The sequence below is a fragment of the Podarcis erhardii genome (genome assembly GCF_964252035.2).
Source record: "Podarcis erhardii genome assembly, chromosome: 10".
NCBI classification, from domain to species: Eukaryota; Metazoa; Chordata; class Lepidosauria; order Squamata; family Lacertidae; genus Podarcis; species Podarcis erhardii.
In genome coordinates, this window is record NC_138500.1 from 42,049,361 (window position 1) to 42,065,621 (window position 16,261).

The 16,261-nt window shown below is 42.0% G+C and overlaps 1 protein-coding gene and 2 long non-coding RNA genes across 6 annotated transcripts in view; 2 read left to right on the forward strand and 1 right to left on the reverse strand.

Moving 5' to 3' along the window:
* Positions 1-551: 551 nt before the first annotated feature.
* PAWR (pro-apoptotic WT1 regulator) overlaps positions 552-16,261 on the forward strand; it is a 67,111-nt gene continuing 51,401 nt past the window's right edge. Inside the window, exon 1 of the mRNA XM_081878594.1 lies at positions 552-1,197. Within this exon, the coding sequence (XP_081734720.1) occupies positions 685-1,197 (513 nt within the window). The 5' untranslated portion in view covers positions 552-684. The remainder of the gene's footprint in view (positions 1,198-16,261) is intronic.
* Positions 3,889-14,842, reverse strand: LOC309351198. Of its 4 annotated transcripts, none has more exons than XR_014160740.1 (4): positions 14,810-14,842; positions 12,466-12,537; positions 10,125-10,254; positions 3,889-5,384 (listed from the first exon to the last, which is right to left on the reverse strand). It is a non-coding gene; the product is annotated as an uncharacterized lncRNA (long non-coding RNA). The 4 variants fall into 4 exon arrangements; XR_014160741.1 differs by lacking the exon at positions 14,810-14,842 and adding an exon at positions 14,642-14,801; XR_014160742.1 differs by lacking the exon at positions 14,810-14,842 and adding an exon at positions 14,096-14,801.
* LOC309351207 lies at positions 14,928-16,251 on the forward strand. Its single transcript, XR_014160753.1, has 2 exons — positions 14,928-15,005; positions 15,563-16,251. It is a non-coding gene; the product is annotated as an uncharacterized lncRNA (long non-coding RNA).

The following is a 16,261-nucleotide window of genomic DNA, read 5'->3' on the forward strand; positions in this document are numbered from 1 at the left end:
GGGGTCGGGCGAGAAAAGAGATAAGGAGAACTTGCTGCTCATTAAAAGGCAAGAGACTTGCGCGCGCCGGGGAGGTGGGGGAAGGAAACTATATATTTTGCCTAGTTTTTTTTGTACTTTTGCAATCGGGATGGGAAAGCAGTAGATCGGCTAACTCCGGCAACTCTGCACCCAGTAAATAGGGTGTGAGTGAGAGAGTGATATCTGAAAATATGGGGCAGGCGGCGGCGGGGGGGGGGGGATGTTAACCGTAGGAATCCCTGGATGCATCTGTCCAAGAAGCTGGATGGAACGTTAGAAGCTGATAAGATTCCCGAGTGGCGGATAAACGGGGGGGGGGGAGAGGGGGGAGGGAGAGAATAGCAGAAAGTAAACTCCCGGAGGGGTGGGGGGTGGCGGCTGGGTGATTGACGGGAGGGGCACTCACTATAAAGGAGGGGGGGGTCTACCGAGTGCAGCCGAGGATGCCGCCTCACTCGCTCCCGCTTTTGTCTCCCGCAGGCTGCGAGTGTGTGTGTTTGGGCGCGCGGTGTGTCCTGCTCACCCCCCGCCAGCGCCGCCTCTCGTCAGCCGCCCGCCCGGCCAGCCCACCGGCTTCTGGAAGCTGGTCCGCGCCCGGGAGCGAAGTTAAAGGGGGCGCGAAGTTTCCGGCAACTTTCTCTCCCCCCCCCCCGCGCCGGGAATATGGCCACCGGGGGCTACCGGGCCAGCGGCGTCAGCACCACCACAGACTTCCTGGAGGAGTGGAAAGCCAAGCGGGAGAAGATGCGGGCGAAGCAGGCGCCGGCTACAGCGGCCGCGGCCTCAGGGGACTGCAAAGCCCCCGGGGCCGCCGCCGCCGCCGCCGCCAACACTACTACAACTCCTACTGCTGCTGCGGCTGCTGCTAATGCCGCCCCCGCCGAGGTCCACAACAACGGCAGCGGCGCCGGCACGAACTGCGTCCCTGTGGGCAGGAGCGCGCCCAAGGAGCCCCCGCCGAGCACCCCGGCGGCCGGAGCCCGAGCAGGAGTGGCGGAGCCGCCGCCGGGGCCCAAAGGCGTCGTGGCGCCGGGCTCCCCTGAGGAGGAGAAAGTGGCGGCCAAGGGCAAGGGCTCGTCCGGCCCCAGCGCCCGGAAAGGGAAAGGGCAGATCGAGAAGAGGAAGCTGAGGGAGAAGAGGCGCTCGACAGGTGTGGTGAACATCCCCACCGCTGAGGTGAGAGGGCGCCGCGCGCCGAACTGCCCGGGGGGGGGGGAGAGCGCGCGTGACTGGCTCTTTTGAAACGCAGCCCAACGGACAGCCCAACGGCTCCCGGTGCTGCTGCTGCTGCTGCTGCTGCACCTGATGAAGAGCCGGGCGGCTTCCTGGGCGACGGTGGCTCCTCCTCCCCGCTCCCTCCGAGCAGCTCGCCAGGGTTGGTTCGACAAGTCAAAAGGGAGGAGGCTGTTTACCTACAGGCTGCTGCTGCTGCTCCCGGGAGGGGATGGGACTACTGCACCTCAGGTTGCAAAACCCGCAAAGTGCCCTGTTCCGGAAGAGTCAGACAAGAGATGGCAGCCTAAGCTATGCAAATTGGATCTGGGCGGATTTAAATGTGTAGGAACAGCAGAAGCCCTTCAGGTGGTTTCTGTGTGGTTTTACCCTTGGAAGAGAGAATGGCTAAAGCCTCATTTTGATGTGAACGGAGGTCATGACGACAGATGAGTTCTTATGACATTTGTGCGTGTGTGTCTATATATAAAAGGGTAAAAAAATATACATATGTATATGTTTGTGTATATACATGTATTCTTTTTTGGTGATCACTCATAGCCGAGTAAGATTGTCTTCCATAAACATGGTTTTAACAGTGAGTCCATAAGTGACTGTGGAGGCCAGTTCTGGATCCACACCTCTTTCCACAGTGGGGACATAGGTTTCCAGGCAGGAGTTGATCACGGTGTGGATTTGCCAAGCGTGTCTTCCTCTTAGCACGTTTCTCGCTTGCGTCCTGCGTTTGAGTGTCTTCAAAACCCCTAACACCTTAGGTAAAGGCTGTTCTCCAATTGGAACGCTCGCAGGCAAGTGTTTCCCAATTGTTGGTGTTTATACTACGTTTTTTAAAATTTGCCTTGAGACAGTCTTTGCCTTGGAAGACGATAATCGGATATACATACTGTATATATATATATGTGTGTGTGTGTGTATATCCACACAGACATATGTACATATATACATGTGTGTACAAACACACACACACACACACACACACACATATATATATATATATATGGTTGGGGGTTGTCGCCCTTCGGATGGTGTGGGACTAAACCTCAGATCATTGGTCATGCTGATGGGAGCTGGAGTCTTAACAGTATATAGAAAGCCACAAGTTCCCCACCACTAATCTACTGGAATAATATAATTATAAGGGTTTTAAATAGTAAGATGTGGTACCCACTCTGCTTCGTGTTTTGGTATTGGTAAGTAAAACGACTGTAGCTCCTGACAGAAACTGATTTTTCTATCCTGACATGCAGGGGTAAGTTCCAAAGAAATGAAGAGGCTTACTTTGGGTAAGCTTAGGAACATAGGAAGCTGCCTTGGTACCAAGTCTGAACAACAGTCCATCCTGGTTCAGTTTTAACTACACTGACAGGTAGCCATTTGTCCAGGGATTCCATCAGGGAATCTTTCCCAGACCTATCCAGAGATGCTGAGGATTGAACCTGGGACCTTCTGTGTGCAAAGCAGATGCTGCAGGCCTTTCCTTCACAGTTACAAAGCATGAATGTACCGGTAATTGTGGTCTGTAACACATATGGGTTTCCTTTTTCTGTATGGTTTGCCTGCAACAAGAGAGGTCTAAGAGAGCATTGATGAAAATAGTATAACTCTACAATTTATTTACACTCAAATAAAAACAGGCAGGGTTCTTGTGGGACCTTAAAGACTAACACTCTCATTACGGAATCTACTTCTTCCTGTGCATGAAGTGCTTCTGAACTGCAGGAATATAATCCCATTTTCTTTTTTTTTGGGGGGGGGGGAGAGATAGCAAACATACTGTCAGAAGGAAATAAAATGCACAGATGGTGATAGTTACATTAACAATAACAGTACATTAACACACACAAAATAATAGTTGATAACATAGACATTTTGCCATTGGAAAGCTAATTAAGATGTGTAGTATGGATTTTTTTAAAAACTCCTTTGATATTCAAAACAAAACAAATTCCTTCCAGTAGCACCTTAAAGACCAACTAAGTCAGTTCTTGGTATGAGCTTTCGTGTGCATGCACACTTCTTCTTGTATCTGAAGAAGTGTGCATGCACACGAAAGCTCATACCAAGAACTGACTTAGTTGGTCTTTAAGGTGCTACTGGAAGGAATTTGTTTTGTTTTGACTATGGCAGACCAACACGGCTACCTATCTGTAACTGAATCCTTTGATATTGAAACAGTTATCAAGCAACACTTTCAAAGCAGGACATAAAGATTCATGCACACTGAATTTTTCCGCCCTTTTACAGTTCCGCCTTGTGTGTCAGAGACACTTCCTATAACAGTTTTTTTAAAAGTCTTATCAGAGCCAAAACAGCAAAGAAAGGAAATTGAGGTATCTGTTCAGGTGAAAACGTAATGTAGTTCTGAATCTAAAGCAATTTCTTTCACTGGAAAAAATGCAGTGGTTTGAAGAAAGGAGAAAAATATATTTTCGTTAGCCAATGTAGCTGTCTTCTGTGGGTTTCTACTAGTATAAAAATCTGGCATTAATTTAAAAATGCTCTTAAAGGAATGCAAAAGCATGATAATAATATCTTCAGTGTTTTCAAGCTAAGAGGAAGAAGATTTAGGGAAAAATCTAGTACATGTCTTCACAAGTTTCTTCTCAAGATCCCCAAAGGAAACAATAAATGTAGCTACCTTAACCATTTTATTTTCTTGGGTTTGTAAACTGCAGACACACCTTTCATCACCATAAATCACTCTTTTTCTTTCTTTTACTTCATCATTATTTTGCAGCTACCATGCTGTAATGTCAGGATCCTGCTCAAGTGAGGAGCACAAGAAGCTGCTAGTCTGGTATAGTCTTCTCTGACAGACAACACTTCTCCACATTAACTGACCTGATTATTTAAACTGGAGTGAGTCATGGACTTTATGCAAAAGAAATGGGAAAAAGAACAAACAGTGATGACCACTGGAAAGCAAAATAGTTGTAGCGATTATTAATTACGTACTATTGGTGCTAACACAAACATCCTGGCATTCGTAAACTGATCAACACACAATGTGTTAACTGTAATCTTGATTAAATCCACAGGTAACAGATTTGAATTGCCTGGTGCAGCAGTATGCTTGCCACTTGAAGGGAAAGGAAAAACTCATGGGAACAAACTTAGCTTGCTGGGAAGGCAGCAGGTGTAGAAACTTGCTACTTAAAAGTAACTGTGCAAACAATGCTTGTGTAAACCCTCAGTGAATATGCACTGTTTCAATAGAGTTTATCTTCTCTTGAAATGTGCTTCTAAAAACACTTTTAAGTGAAGTATAAAAACATATTGCAAAAGAAAATCAATCCTCTGTAAGTGAAAATTGATATATTGATATATTTGGTGTAAGATGCTTTTCTTACAGCATAAGGCAGCTTGTATAAGACATTTAAAATACAACAACATGGGAAAATGTTATTGGGGTAAGGTGGTGGGCAAAGTTGTGTACATTACTGCCCCATTCCTAAGGACCTCTTCAGATGTTCCAGCTGCTACTGGAACAAAAATATTAGGCTTTAAAAAGTCAGAACATCTGAAGACTCAGAGGAATACGAACACATTTATTGCCTTATTTCTTCTTGCATCCGCCACCAGGATCCAGAAGCTGTGAGAGGCAACAGCCACCTAGATGCAGATGTCCTGCCCTATGAAGGACTACCATCTGGCATCTTCAGTAGCCATTTCTAGATCAGGATAATTTCCTCTGATGTCTGCTGCAGCCCAGAGATTCAATATCAGAATATTCAGATGTTCTGACTTTTTAAGGCCTGATATTTTTGTGATTCTACTTTGAATCTTTAGGCATTTAGAGGACATAGGGAGGCTGAGGAAAATTATTTGTGCTTCCTCTTTAAAATATGCTGAGTAACTTACAAGCTCCCCTGATCTCAGTCTTTCTCTCTTTTATATGCACTCTATGGAGCATCAGCTGGGGTTTATATTTATGCTTCCTCTGTTACAAAGGCACCAGCATGGCAACTAGAAGACAGCTGTGCTGTATCTCCCCACACCCCCACTCCTTACCTCCAAAACATCATTCAGTTTAACTCAATGATACTGGCAAAACTTTCTCTTACCTTTACTGAACAGGTTTTTCCAGCCTTTCCGTGGAACTGTTCTTCCCTTTTCAGCATATCTTAGTGCTGTTTGTAAAGAAGAAATTAGTTGTGTTCATTATCTCACCATTAATGTAATTCTGTCTTCAATAATGATGATTTTTTTCCCTAGCAGTTTTAAAAGTTGCTCTGAAGCCTTTGTAGTTCAAAGTATTGTGGGCCATATAGAGATGTCTGGACTCTGGAGCGCCAGATTCACCCCTAGGGATGCTATGGTGAATTTGATATATAAATAGGAATTATTATAAGCAGGGAGAAATAAGAGTAGCACATGAAGAAGCTGAAATAAACCCATTACACTTTTCTTTGGTGATGGAGACCATGAAGGCCAGGGCAGTTAAGGGTTTCACACACAGACGGTAGTCTTGGAGGAAGGTTTTTAAAAGGAGGGAGGAAAGAGGTGGCACCATGTCACTATTCCAGAAGTTGCACATTGGGGAGCAAAAGTGTGAAATAGACCTTTTAACGAGAGCAACTATGATGAGGTCAAAATAAAAAGTTATACATAAAATATGTTGGGGTGGGTGGACTGAGGAGGTACTTGGACTTAAAGATCTGGAATTTGTCATGGATGTAGAAGTTTGTGAGAAGACTAGGTAGGGATTTGAGGATTTGTGGTCTGAGTGATGGACAAAGTGAATGATGTTGGCTCAACGTTCTTAATAGATAAGGGCTGATGAGCAGGCTGAACTATTTCATGTGTAGATGAAAGAACAGTAAAAGGTAAAGGGACCCCTGACCATTAGGTCCAGTCGTGACCGACTCTGGGGTTGCGGCACTCATGTTGCTTTATTGGCCGTGGGAGCCAGCGTACAGCTTCCGGGCCATGTGGCCAGCATGACTAAGCTGCTTCTGGCGAACCAGAGCAGCGCATGGAAACGCCGTTTACCTTCCCACCGGAGCGGTACCTATTTATCTACTTGCACTTTGACGTGCTTTCGAACTGCTAGGTTGGCAGGAGCAGGGACCGAGCAATGGGAGCTCATCCCGTCGCGGGGATTTGAACCAACGACCTTCTGATCGGCAAGTCCTAGGCTCTGTGGTTTAACCCACAGCGCCACCCGCGTCCTGAAAGAACAGTAGCAAGTTGTTATTTTGTCTGTTGATGCCATCCTCTTAAGATACTATATAATATACTATATTTAATATTAGGGCCCAATACATGCTCTTTTTCAATTTGGAATTAGTATAAATTACAAACCTGTATCAACTGAGTTCATCTGTATACATCAGGTATGCAGAAACTGGCCCTCAAGATACTTCTAAACTACAGCAGCCATCATCTCAAACCTTTGGCCATGCTTACTGGGGCTTCTGGGAGTTGTAATTCAGCAACATCTGGAGGGCCAAAGGTTCCCCACAAGTGATCTATTTACATAGTTGGAATTGTATTCCACACTTTCCCCAAAGAACTGAGATCAGCAACTGAGATCAGGTCTCAGTAATAATGGTAAATGGCAAGACAGTTGCTACATCATGGCAAACTGTGGTATGGTTTCACATGACATAACATGGATTGAAATTAACCTGAGCAAGTCTCAGCCTGAACTTATTTCGGAAGCATTTACTTTCAGTTCCTTTTCAAGTCAGCTTGTTGTTTTATCCAATCCTTGGATTGTGGTTTATGTGTATCATGTTAAACCATGGTTTAGCATGATCTACAAATGTAGCTAGTGACTTAACCTGAAGCTAGTTCGCCATTGAATTTAACAACTGAGCAAGGATTCATACCCAACCCTCCCAAGCTTGCCACTGTTTATTTGAAAATGAATTTTGCGATTAAACATTATAAGATTACTGCTTGAGTATTCACAACAAAGTTAGAACAAGTATGGCTTGGTAGATCATGTTGGAACTTGTATCCAAAATTTGGTGTCAGATACCAAGTATACTTTGTGGTAAATTTTAAGGTCTGTGGTAAACAAGCACATCTTGTGTTGCTCATAATTCTACATTAAGTTTGTAACCCCAATCCATATAAGCCTTTCCCCACAATATTCCCCTGCTTGTATCTATCATGGTAATGAATTCTGGACTAGTTCGTGACCATATGTATTTTCATGAGCAATATCAAGTATTCTTATAAATTCAAAGTTTCCTGTATTAACTGCAGAACTGAACTAAGCTTGCAATGAATAGTGTTCAGTCCAGCTTTTCAAAAAATCAAATCAAAGCCTAGGCTTACCGTACCATCCTATACCTGTTTACTTAGATTCAGATTTATTTCAGTGTTTAATCAGAAGTGGTATGAGAGAGGTATCTTATTTAAGTCATACTTGGAGCAGAGCCACTGAACTCACTAGTCTTAAATTAGTCAATTGATTTTTAGTGTTTCTGTTCTGAGTAGTTGGCTGCAACTACAAAGTTGAAAGGGAACCATCAAACCACCTGCCAATGTGGGAAATATACTACATCACCCATAATAGGATGGTAGGCCACCTTTGCTTTAAAACCTCTAAAAATTAGGCCCTACATTCTTGTGAGGCTGTATGTTTCACTGTCAAACATGGTTCAGCTGAGTTTTTTGCAAGGTAAAATTTTATAGTATTGCAACCCCAGACTAATCTGTTAATCTGCCATTAAAAGATTAGAAATTGTAATTGCCTTTGGGATGCCATTTCTAAACACATAATGTTGTATACGTTGTATTAGATTGCAAGTCAGATTGCAGCATTTTGGAAGTGGAGTATCCTAATTTTACACATGGGACAACACGATGACTCAACAAGTAGAGGAATGGAATAAGGAAATACAAGGGTTCCTTGGTTGCTTAACTTATTGTTATCAATAGGTGTGTCTATAATTGTGGTTTCTTAATTATTATATGTTAAATTAGCTCAAATACATTCTAAAACTGAACTAAATGCTGAAGTAAGTGTGTTGGAAGCCACATGAACAATTCCTGTATCCCAGTGATGTTGAGTAGAAAAATTTCCATTTCAAAAGTTCTTTGTTTTTATTGCTAGTTATTTTTAAGGAGTTTATTTTTCTTTTTCATACATTGCTGTGATATTTCTAATATAAAGTAATTCAGCAAATAATAAACAAATTATCCAGATAGTGCATTGCCTCTTAATCTATGTGTTTCAATTAGTGTTGGAGGCAAAACCAATTACTAGATTAATACTTTCAAAAATGTGGGAACAACTATGATTGCTTCTTTGCACCTATAACTCCTGGTTCAACCTGCCATCTTCCTTGTAACTGATGAACAATTATCAGCTATTTCCAACAAGTGAGGTAAAAAGGCAATAGCTTTCCTATCTTTTGTCCCCAGCACACAGAGGTACATTTATGTGGTACATGGAAGTTCCATTTAGATATTATGCCTGTTGACCGACCCAGGTTGTCCAGTGTATTTGTACAAAGTACTATATGATTTCCATTGTAATTGATCCAAGGTGGGTCACAACAGGAGTACTACCACCAGGCAAATACACGGTGAAGGATTAAGAAATGGTCCCCAGAAGCAAATTTGAGTTAAAAGTGGGTCCTAAGATGTTATAAAAACTCACAAGTCAAATTATTAATTAGAAACCTATTTAAACTTGAGGGACCAACTTCAAACTGCACAACTAAATAAATTCAGCCATACCTAGGTGCCTTAACTCCCATGAAATAAAAAATGAGAAGAAAAGGGGCTCACCACTAAACTACCAACCACTTTATATATTAAGGGGATATAAAATTTCTATACAGTGGAAGCTGGTTTATTCATATGTTATATAACATTATTGATACTGCACCCAATTTTGGCACCCTTTTGTGCATTATTTGTTTTCTACATTGTTCGGGTTCCACCCTCCTTTCTTCTTCATTAGTGCTGTTGCTTGACTAATAGTGCAATCCCATGCATATTTTTTCAGAAGTAAGGCCTTATTGTGTTCATTGGCACTTACTTTTAGGGAGCTGGATAAGGGATTGTAGTGTAACTCTTGTATAGCTTATAAACTTGTGGCAATAATTCCTGGAGGAATTCCCCTAATACTTTTGCATGATTGTGGGATCTTATGCTGAAACTGGATGAACTACAAAACTGTCTTATTTTAAAATAACTAGGTTAATGGCTGCTTGCAAATAGGCCAATTTAGCTTTTGAGCTGCTTATACCACTCCCTCAGGTGTGACTGCAACAATAATCCTAAATTATTAGTTTCTTTTAAAGAGATTATAGAACTGCTTAAAGTGAAATCCTTCCCCCCCCCCTTTTTTTTTTTCTGGCAACTATTTTGGTAAAGCAGCAATGGTTGGTCTCTAAGACTTGGAACTTTACACTTTAACCCTATGAACACGTATACTTAAAACTGCATTAAAATGGCTAATCCGTGGAACTTTTTATAGCACACCATCTTGCCTTTTGCAAAATGCAGCTTTGCAATAAGGAAAACAAGAAATAATAACTTTTGCTAGGATTTTATCTCCGAATACTGAATGATTCTCAGAATAGAGAGCAGAGCCCCGACTATTAAACTAGTCAACATGCCTAAGAAAGCATAACAAAACCACAATATAACCTTAAAACAGAATTTATACTCTTGAAAGTTTCTTGTAGGCATCCACTGTAGATCCACTGGTCAGAGACTACAGAGCAGGTCATCCAAAGGTTTCTGCTGAGTGAATATGATCATGTGTGAAGAAGTGGTACTTAACATATTCTGTCTCTAGACCATTTTGGTCTTTATTTTGAATTGGGTCTGGAAGCCAACTGAGAAGCAGTGATGGTGATACAAAATTGGATAAGCATCAGTAAAAGTGCTTTTTTACTTACCAAGTAACTATAAGAGGAGTTAGGTAGTATTCAAACTTCATTCAAAAGCTGTTTTCTATGCAGTCCAGCTTCTGTAGCAAGTGCAAATAGCTATTTAGCATTCATGGCACCCCTTTCTCTATGACTCGGCCTCAGGGTAAGAAAAAAGTATATAAAATGAGCTAAGCGTTTATCCAGAGATGACCATACTTAAAGAATATTGAAAATCCACTGACACTTGAGCTGTAACGTTAATTTACTAGATCTTGATAAGAAGACAAATAATAGAGAGTATTTTGCATAACAAAGACTACTCCTGGCACAAATAACTAGCTTAACATTATTATTATTATTATTAGGTTAGTTTGATGTTGGAAATTGTGCTGCAAATCAGATCACTATCTTACAGCAACATATTAATGGTGGATCTGGCCACAAATAGCCTATTAAGCTTTCTAAATGGAAATCAGTTTAATTGCAAATAACCCTGGGTATGGTCCTTAGTCCTAAACCAACTTGCTTTGTAAATAATTTTTATTAAAACTTGGCCTTTCAATGTGTTTGTAGGACTGAGATGCCAGAAAATCATGGTTAGCTGTGACTGATATGCCTCCTTCTGAATTCTAAATCTAGGGCCTCCTTCATCTTTTGAGTGAATGAAAATTTAACTAGCTGTAGCACATGTGTTGCTCTGTGATATTCTAGTGATCCTAATAAAGTTATTGACCTAATATGGATATTGGGAACACACCTGCCTTTTATTTTTTGCGTTATCATCTGCCTGTAATTTAAGTAGCGCCAACCTTTTAATGACCAAGTTATTGTCAGCACCTTTTAAGGCCCACATGGATGGGAAAGTGGGGTGAAAAAACAATTTATTAAAAGTTGATAGGAAAGTAGAACAACCTTGGAATCTACTTGGGTGTAGCGAAACAGTGAAGTGAAAATAATTGCAGCAAAGTATTACCACATGAGAAATTCCATCTACCAAGTATAGATTATATCTTGCAATCCTATGTACACTTATTAAGGAATAAATCCCATTAGAATTGGCAGGACTTGTTTTTGAGTAAACATGTATTTATTACTGTAATTTTCAACCTTTCTTCCAAGAAGTTCAAGGTAATGTTCATGGCTCTCAGTGTTTGAAACTCCCATTGTTCTAGGCACATTTTGCAACAGGGAATTTAATTAGCACAAGCTGTTTCTGAGCTCTGGGGTATTTTTTAACTGCGCCTAAAATTTCAGATTAAAACTGCAGAGTGGAATCAAAGGAGGACCTTTTTCTGCCTCCCCACTTCCAGCTACTCTCTGAAGACTGTAGAAGAGACCCTCTTAAGAATATTAGGGGCAGGGAAAGGAGTAGGTAAAGGTAAAGGTACCCCTGACCGTTAGGTCCAGTTGCGGACGACTCTGGGGTTGCGCGTTCATCTCGCTCTATAGGCCGAGGGAGCTGGTGTTTGTCCACAGACAGCTTCCAGGTCATGTGGCCAGTGTGACTAAGCTGCTTCTGGCGAACCAGAGCAACGCACGGAAACTCCATTTACCTTCCCACTGGAGTGGTACCTATTTATCTACTTGCACTTTTGAACTGCTAGGTGGGCAGGAGCTGGGACCGAACAATGAGAGCTCACCCCGTTGCGGGGATTCGAACCGCCGACCTTCTGATTGGCAGGCCCCAGGCTCTGTGATTTAGACCACAGCGCCACCCGTGTCACATAGGGAAAGGAGTAGACCACGTTAAAAATGAACAGAAGACTTTAGCTGTAGTTCATTCATTTTTAGCTTTGTACAGTGGTACCTCGGGTTACAGACACTTCCAGTTACGTGTTTTCGGGTTGCACACCGCGCCGAACCCAGAAGTACTGGAACGGTTTACTTCCGGGTTTCAGCGCTCACGCATATACAGAAACACTAAATCGCACTATGCACAGAAGCACCGAATTGCGACTCACGTGTGCGCAGACGCAGTGCTGCGGGTTGCGAACGCTGCGGATTTGAATGTGCCTCCCACACGGAGCACTTTCGCAACCTGAGTTTCCACTGTATTCTTATTTAAAAAGTGTGCCTAGACATTCTTTTGTTGCATCCATAACCTAGGTTTAAGGTGCTATTTAGCTCCTAGCTTTCATATCTCAGTTTCTAACACAAATTGCTCTCCCACTTCCTGTATTATCCTCACAAGAACTCTGCAAGGTAGATTAGGCTGAAAGTCTTTCTGGTTCAAGATTACCTAATGTGCTTCATAGCAGAATAGGGATTGAAATTCTGGTCTTCGAGAAGACCAACATTCCGAGTCCAACATGCTGACCAATAACTCTGGCTCCGTCATAGGATCATATTGTAAAATACTATAAAATACCCTGTTGTCCTTGTGTTGCAGAGATGTCTACTCCTTGCTTTATTTGGTTACAAGCTTCTGGTTCTTGCCTTCCTATCTCAGATAAAACAACACAAAATAAATAAAAGATATAAAAATAATGTTATGGGCTCCTTTACCGCTCCTCATAATGAAGCAATGGATGTTCCTTCTAAAGCAAAAGGCCTTAAAAAGAGAAAAGAAGGAAACATAAGAGGGGTTGGAAGGGAAATTGAGTATTTCTACTCAAGCCAAAGAGCTTATCACCAAAGTTGACTGTTGCTTTTCATCTAAATGCTGCTTATTTAAATAGCAGTGTACTAAAACTTACATTTTAAAGTAAACTTGAAAGCCAGAGTGTAGCAGTGAAGTGGCACTTCCCTTTAGATATGTTTTTCTTTCAAGGATGAAACAAAAAAAAGGGCTTTAAAGGGTACTTAGAAGTTATTATTACAGTAGGGGCTGTTTATTCAAACAAAATGTTCTCCCTGCAGTCACTTGTAAAGAATGCTAAGGCCAAATTACTTTGTATGGTGGCTTTTTACACAGGCAGAGTGTAATGATGTTTTTGGGGCCTTCATGTTCAACTTTGTGGAGGACTGTCTCCTCTTTCCTGCACTGAAGACTTAATTGAACAAACAGCATTGTATTAAACAGAAAATATTTAAGTGAAAAGTAGAGCAGGCATTATATGCTTCACTTATTTCAGGTTGGAAGAGGCAAGTCTGAGGACACTATGCACTATATGGGATTTCTAGCTACTGAAGCAGGATGGGGAACAGAGAACCAAATATGACCCTCTGGGTCTTTTTATTTGCCCCCCAGAACCTGTTCCAGGCCACACTTCCTGACCAGCTATACCCTGTCCCTCCAGGCCACAATATTTAAGTGAATTGCACTGCATGACTGATAGCAGCAGCAGCAGCATCTAATTTTTTACCAACCCTTCACCATGAGGTCCCAGGGTGGGCTATAACAGTTTAAAAATACATCATTGCAAAAAATTGAAAAACATTATATTCAAGAGGATTCATCTCAAATGTCAAAGACCAGGGTAAAGAGGTACATCTTCAGCATCTGTCAAAAGCTACATAATGAAGGTGCTAGAGCACTTCTTTGGGGCTACTGCATAGAATGCCCTCTCCCAGGGGAGCCCCCATATTTATAAGGGTGGTGGAACTACCAAGGGGGTTCCCTCTGCTGATCCTAACACCCATGAGGGTCTGTAAGGAAGGAGGTGATCCTTTACATATTTGGGCTTAAACCATTCAGGGTGTGACTGTTTCTTAGCATTTTACCGTTAATTCCATTTCTTACAAAATGTATTTTTATTCCATCAATATGAAAAATCTTTCAAGAAATCTCAGTTTTAAAGCTGGTGATGAACATATTGTAATGTTTGGGTGTGTCTGTCATTTGGCCCCCTGCAAGAAGTAAACTAATGTGGGAACATGTAGATGGGACTTCTCTGCCCATTGGGGGACTGAAAGAAGTTCATTGATATGACAGGAGGAGAAGCATTAGCATACTGTCTTTAAAGCTTTCATTCTAGGGAAGAAGTGATCAGAAGTTGGTGCCCTGATTGTTTTTGTTGTTGTTGGCATCTCTCTGTCTCGGGAGACAAGGAGTGCACCTTTGGGGTTGAAGTCAAGCAGCTGAAGTTACAGCGCCAGCTGTGGCTGAGGATACCAATATGGGAGAGACATGCTTTATTGCAGCTGTGGGAGCGTGAAGGAGTCCTGTTGTGTTGCTGCAGATGCAGCATGGGGTTTCTTCTCTCTGCTCTCCTCCCAGCGGCCATTCCTCCTCTGGCCACTGCTGTGGATACACAACCTGTCTGACTCCAGGCACTGTGGTCATCTGTAAGGGATTTCCCAAACCGGTGTTTTAAGGTCAATTATAATCTGTTAAAACCAACAAGTAGGGTGCATGCATGCCAAGTGCAATAGAATGCTGTAGTTCCTGATGGGAAGAATGTAAATCTGCTGAAATGCATGAAACTATCTTGTAACACATAACTGACCTCTCTGACTTGTGAGTTTTACCCAACAATTCTTACACTTGCACTTGCACAACACATTTCAGGCGAGTGATTCTGCTTTGTTTTCTTCTTCTTCTTCTTCTTCTTGCATTGGGCCATGAACCAGACTGGTCTTACCAGAATGTTTCCTTTCCTTACAGGCCTCTTGGGTAATTCATTCTTTGTTCCTTCCTCATGGTGGGTTTCTATAATCTGGATGGGCTGTTACTGACATTTAGGTTAGGACAATGAAATAAGTTCACATCTTGGGGTTAAAGTTAACATCTTAAACCCTTTTTTAAAAAAGAAAAGGCCATTCTGAAATACCTATGAGATGTTCTGCTGATGTCCAGTATAAAATAGAATCCAAGTTCATTGTGATGATGGGCATTCCACCTTATCAAAATGGAATGGCAGAAGTATAACTAAGTATAACTGGGAACTTCTTGAATCTCCCTTAGCTGCTTACACTTCCTCGAGGGACCCCCATCTGCCTGCCAAGAATCCTAAAGAAAGAGGCTGTGTAGGTATCACACAAAAGTTATTGTTAAATAACAGAATAATCATTAAAATTTCCTGCCAACCTAGCAGTTCTAAAGCACATCAAAGTGCAAGTAGATAAATAGGTACCGCTCCAGCAGGAAGGTAAATGGCGTTTCCGTGCGCTGTTCTGATTCGCCAAAAGCGGCTTAGTCATGCTGGCCACATGACCTGGAAGCTGTACGCCAGCTCCCTTGGCCAATAGAGCAAGATGAGCACCACAACCCCAGAGTCATCTACGACCAGACCTAATGGTCAGGGGTCCCTTTACTTTTAACCTTTATCATTAAAATTATTCATACAATCTTGTAAGCTGCTGATAATAGCACCTTTCTCCCCTCTTTGTGGCTGTTGATGTGGAAAAATGCTTACTGACCTTAAAAAAAAAAGCACAACTTGGAAAGCATCAGTTTCCTCTCATCATTTTTACTGTAGTTGCAACATTGTCTGAGACGTGGCATTGCACTAATGCAAATGTAGGTTAGAGGTTTTGAGCAGAGAGGGTTCTCTTACCTGATAAAGATTTGGCTTTCGTTTCAGCTTCTGGCTCAAATAACCTGCCGTACCAAAATGGTTCTCAGGCAAGTGTTCCTTTTTACATGGAATTGTGTTGCAATTGTTTGAATATTTTTAGTTTATTGGAATCAGATTGAGTTTTGTCACTGTGCTTCTTTTTAAAGTTTAGTTATCTGCTTCTAGGCCGAAATGTCTAGGCTGAGGACCAACCTCCTGTGTGCCAGAAACTCAGCATCTGCTACTCACACTGTGTGTGATATCTGCCTGCACATGGCCACCTCTGTGCACCCCACTAGTGGCTAGATGGTAGTACCAGCTTCAATGGCCACAGTATGAGCAGTCACAGGAACTGACCCCAACCTAGGGCTTGTGTTAATTGTAGAAACACTTGACCCAAATATGCTCAGTTAAGCTGCATGTGGAATTTAGTTTTGTTTAAATTTAGCTTTCCTTGTAAAATCATACTGTCACTTTTTTTTCAGGAAAACTGCATTCTGTTCAGGATGCCTTTATCAAGTTTCAAATGCTGGAGGGATGTTACCTGAATGTTGTTTATCTTGCATTAATGGTCTTACCTTGGGGTGGGGGTGGCTTTAAACAGCTCTATGCATTACTTTTGTTGTGAAGCACAAAATTAACATTCCCCACCCACCCCATTTCAGGCTGTGCAAATACTTCCACATTCCTAATACAATAGACTAAACCCATTTATTTTTTTAAAAA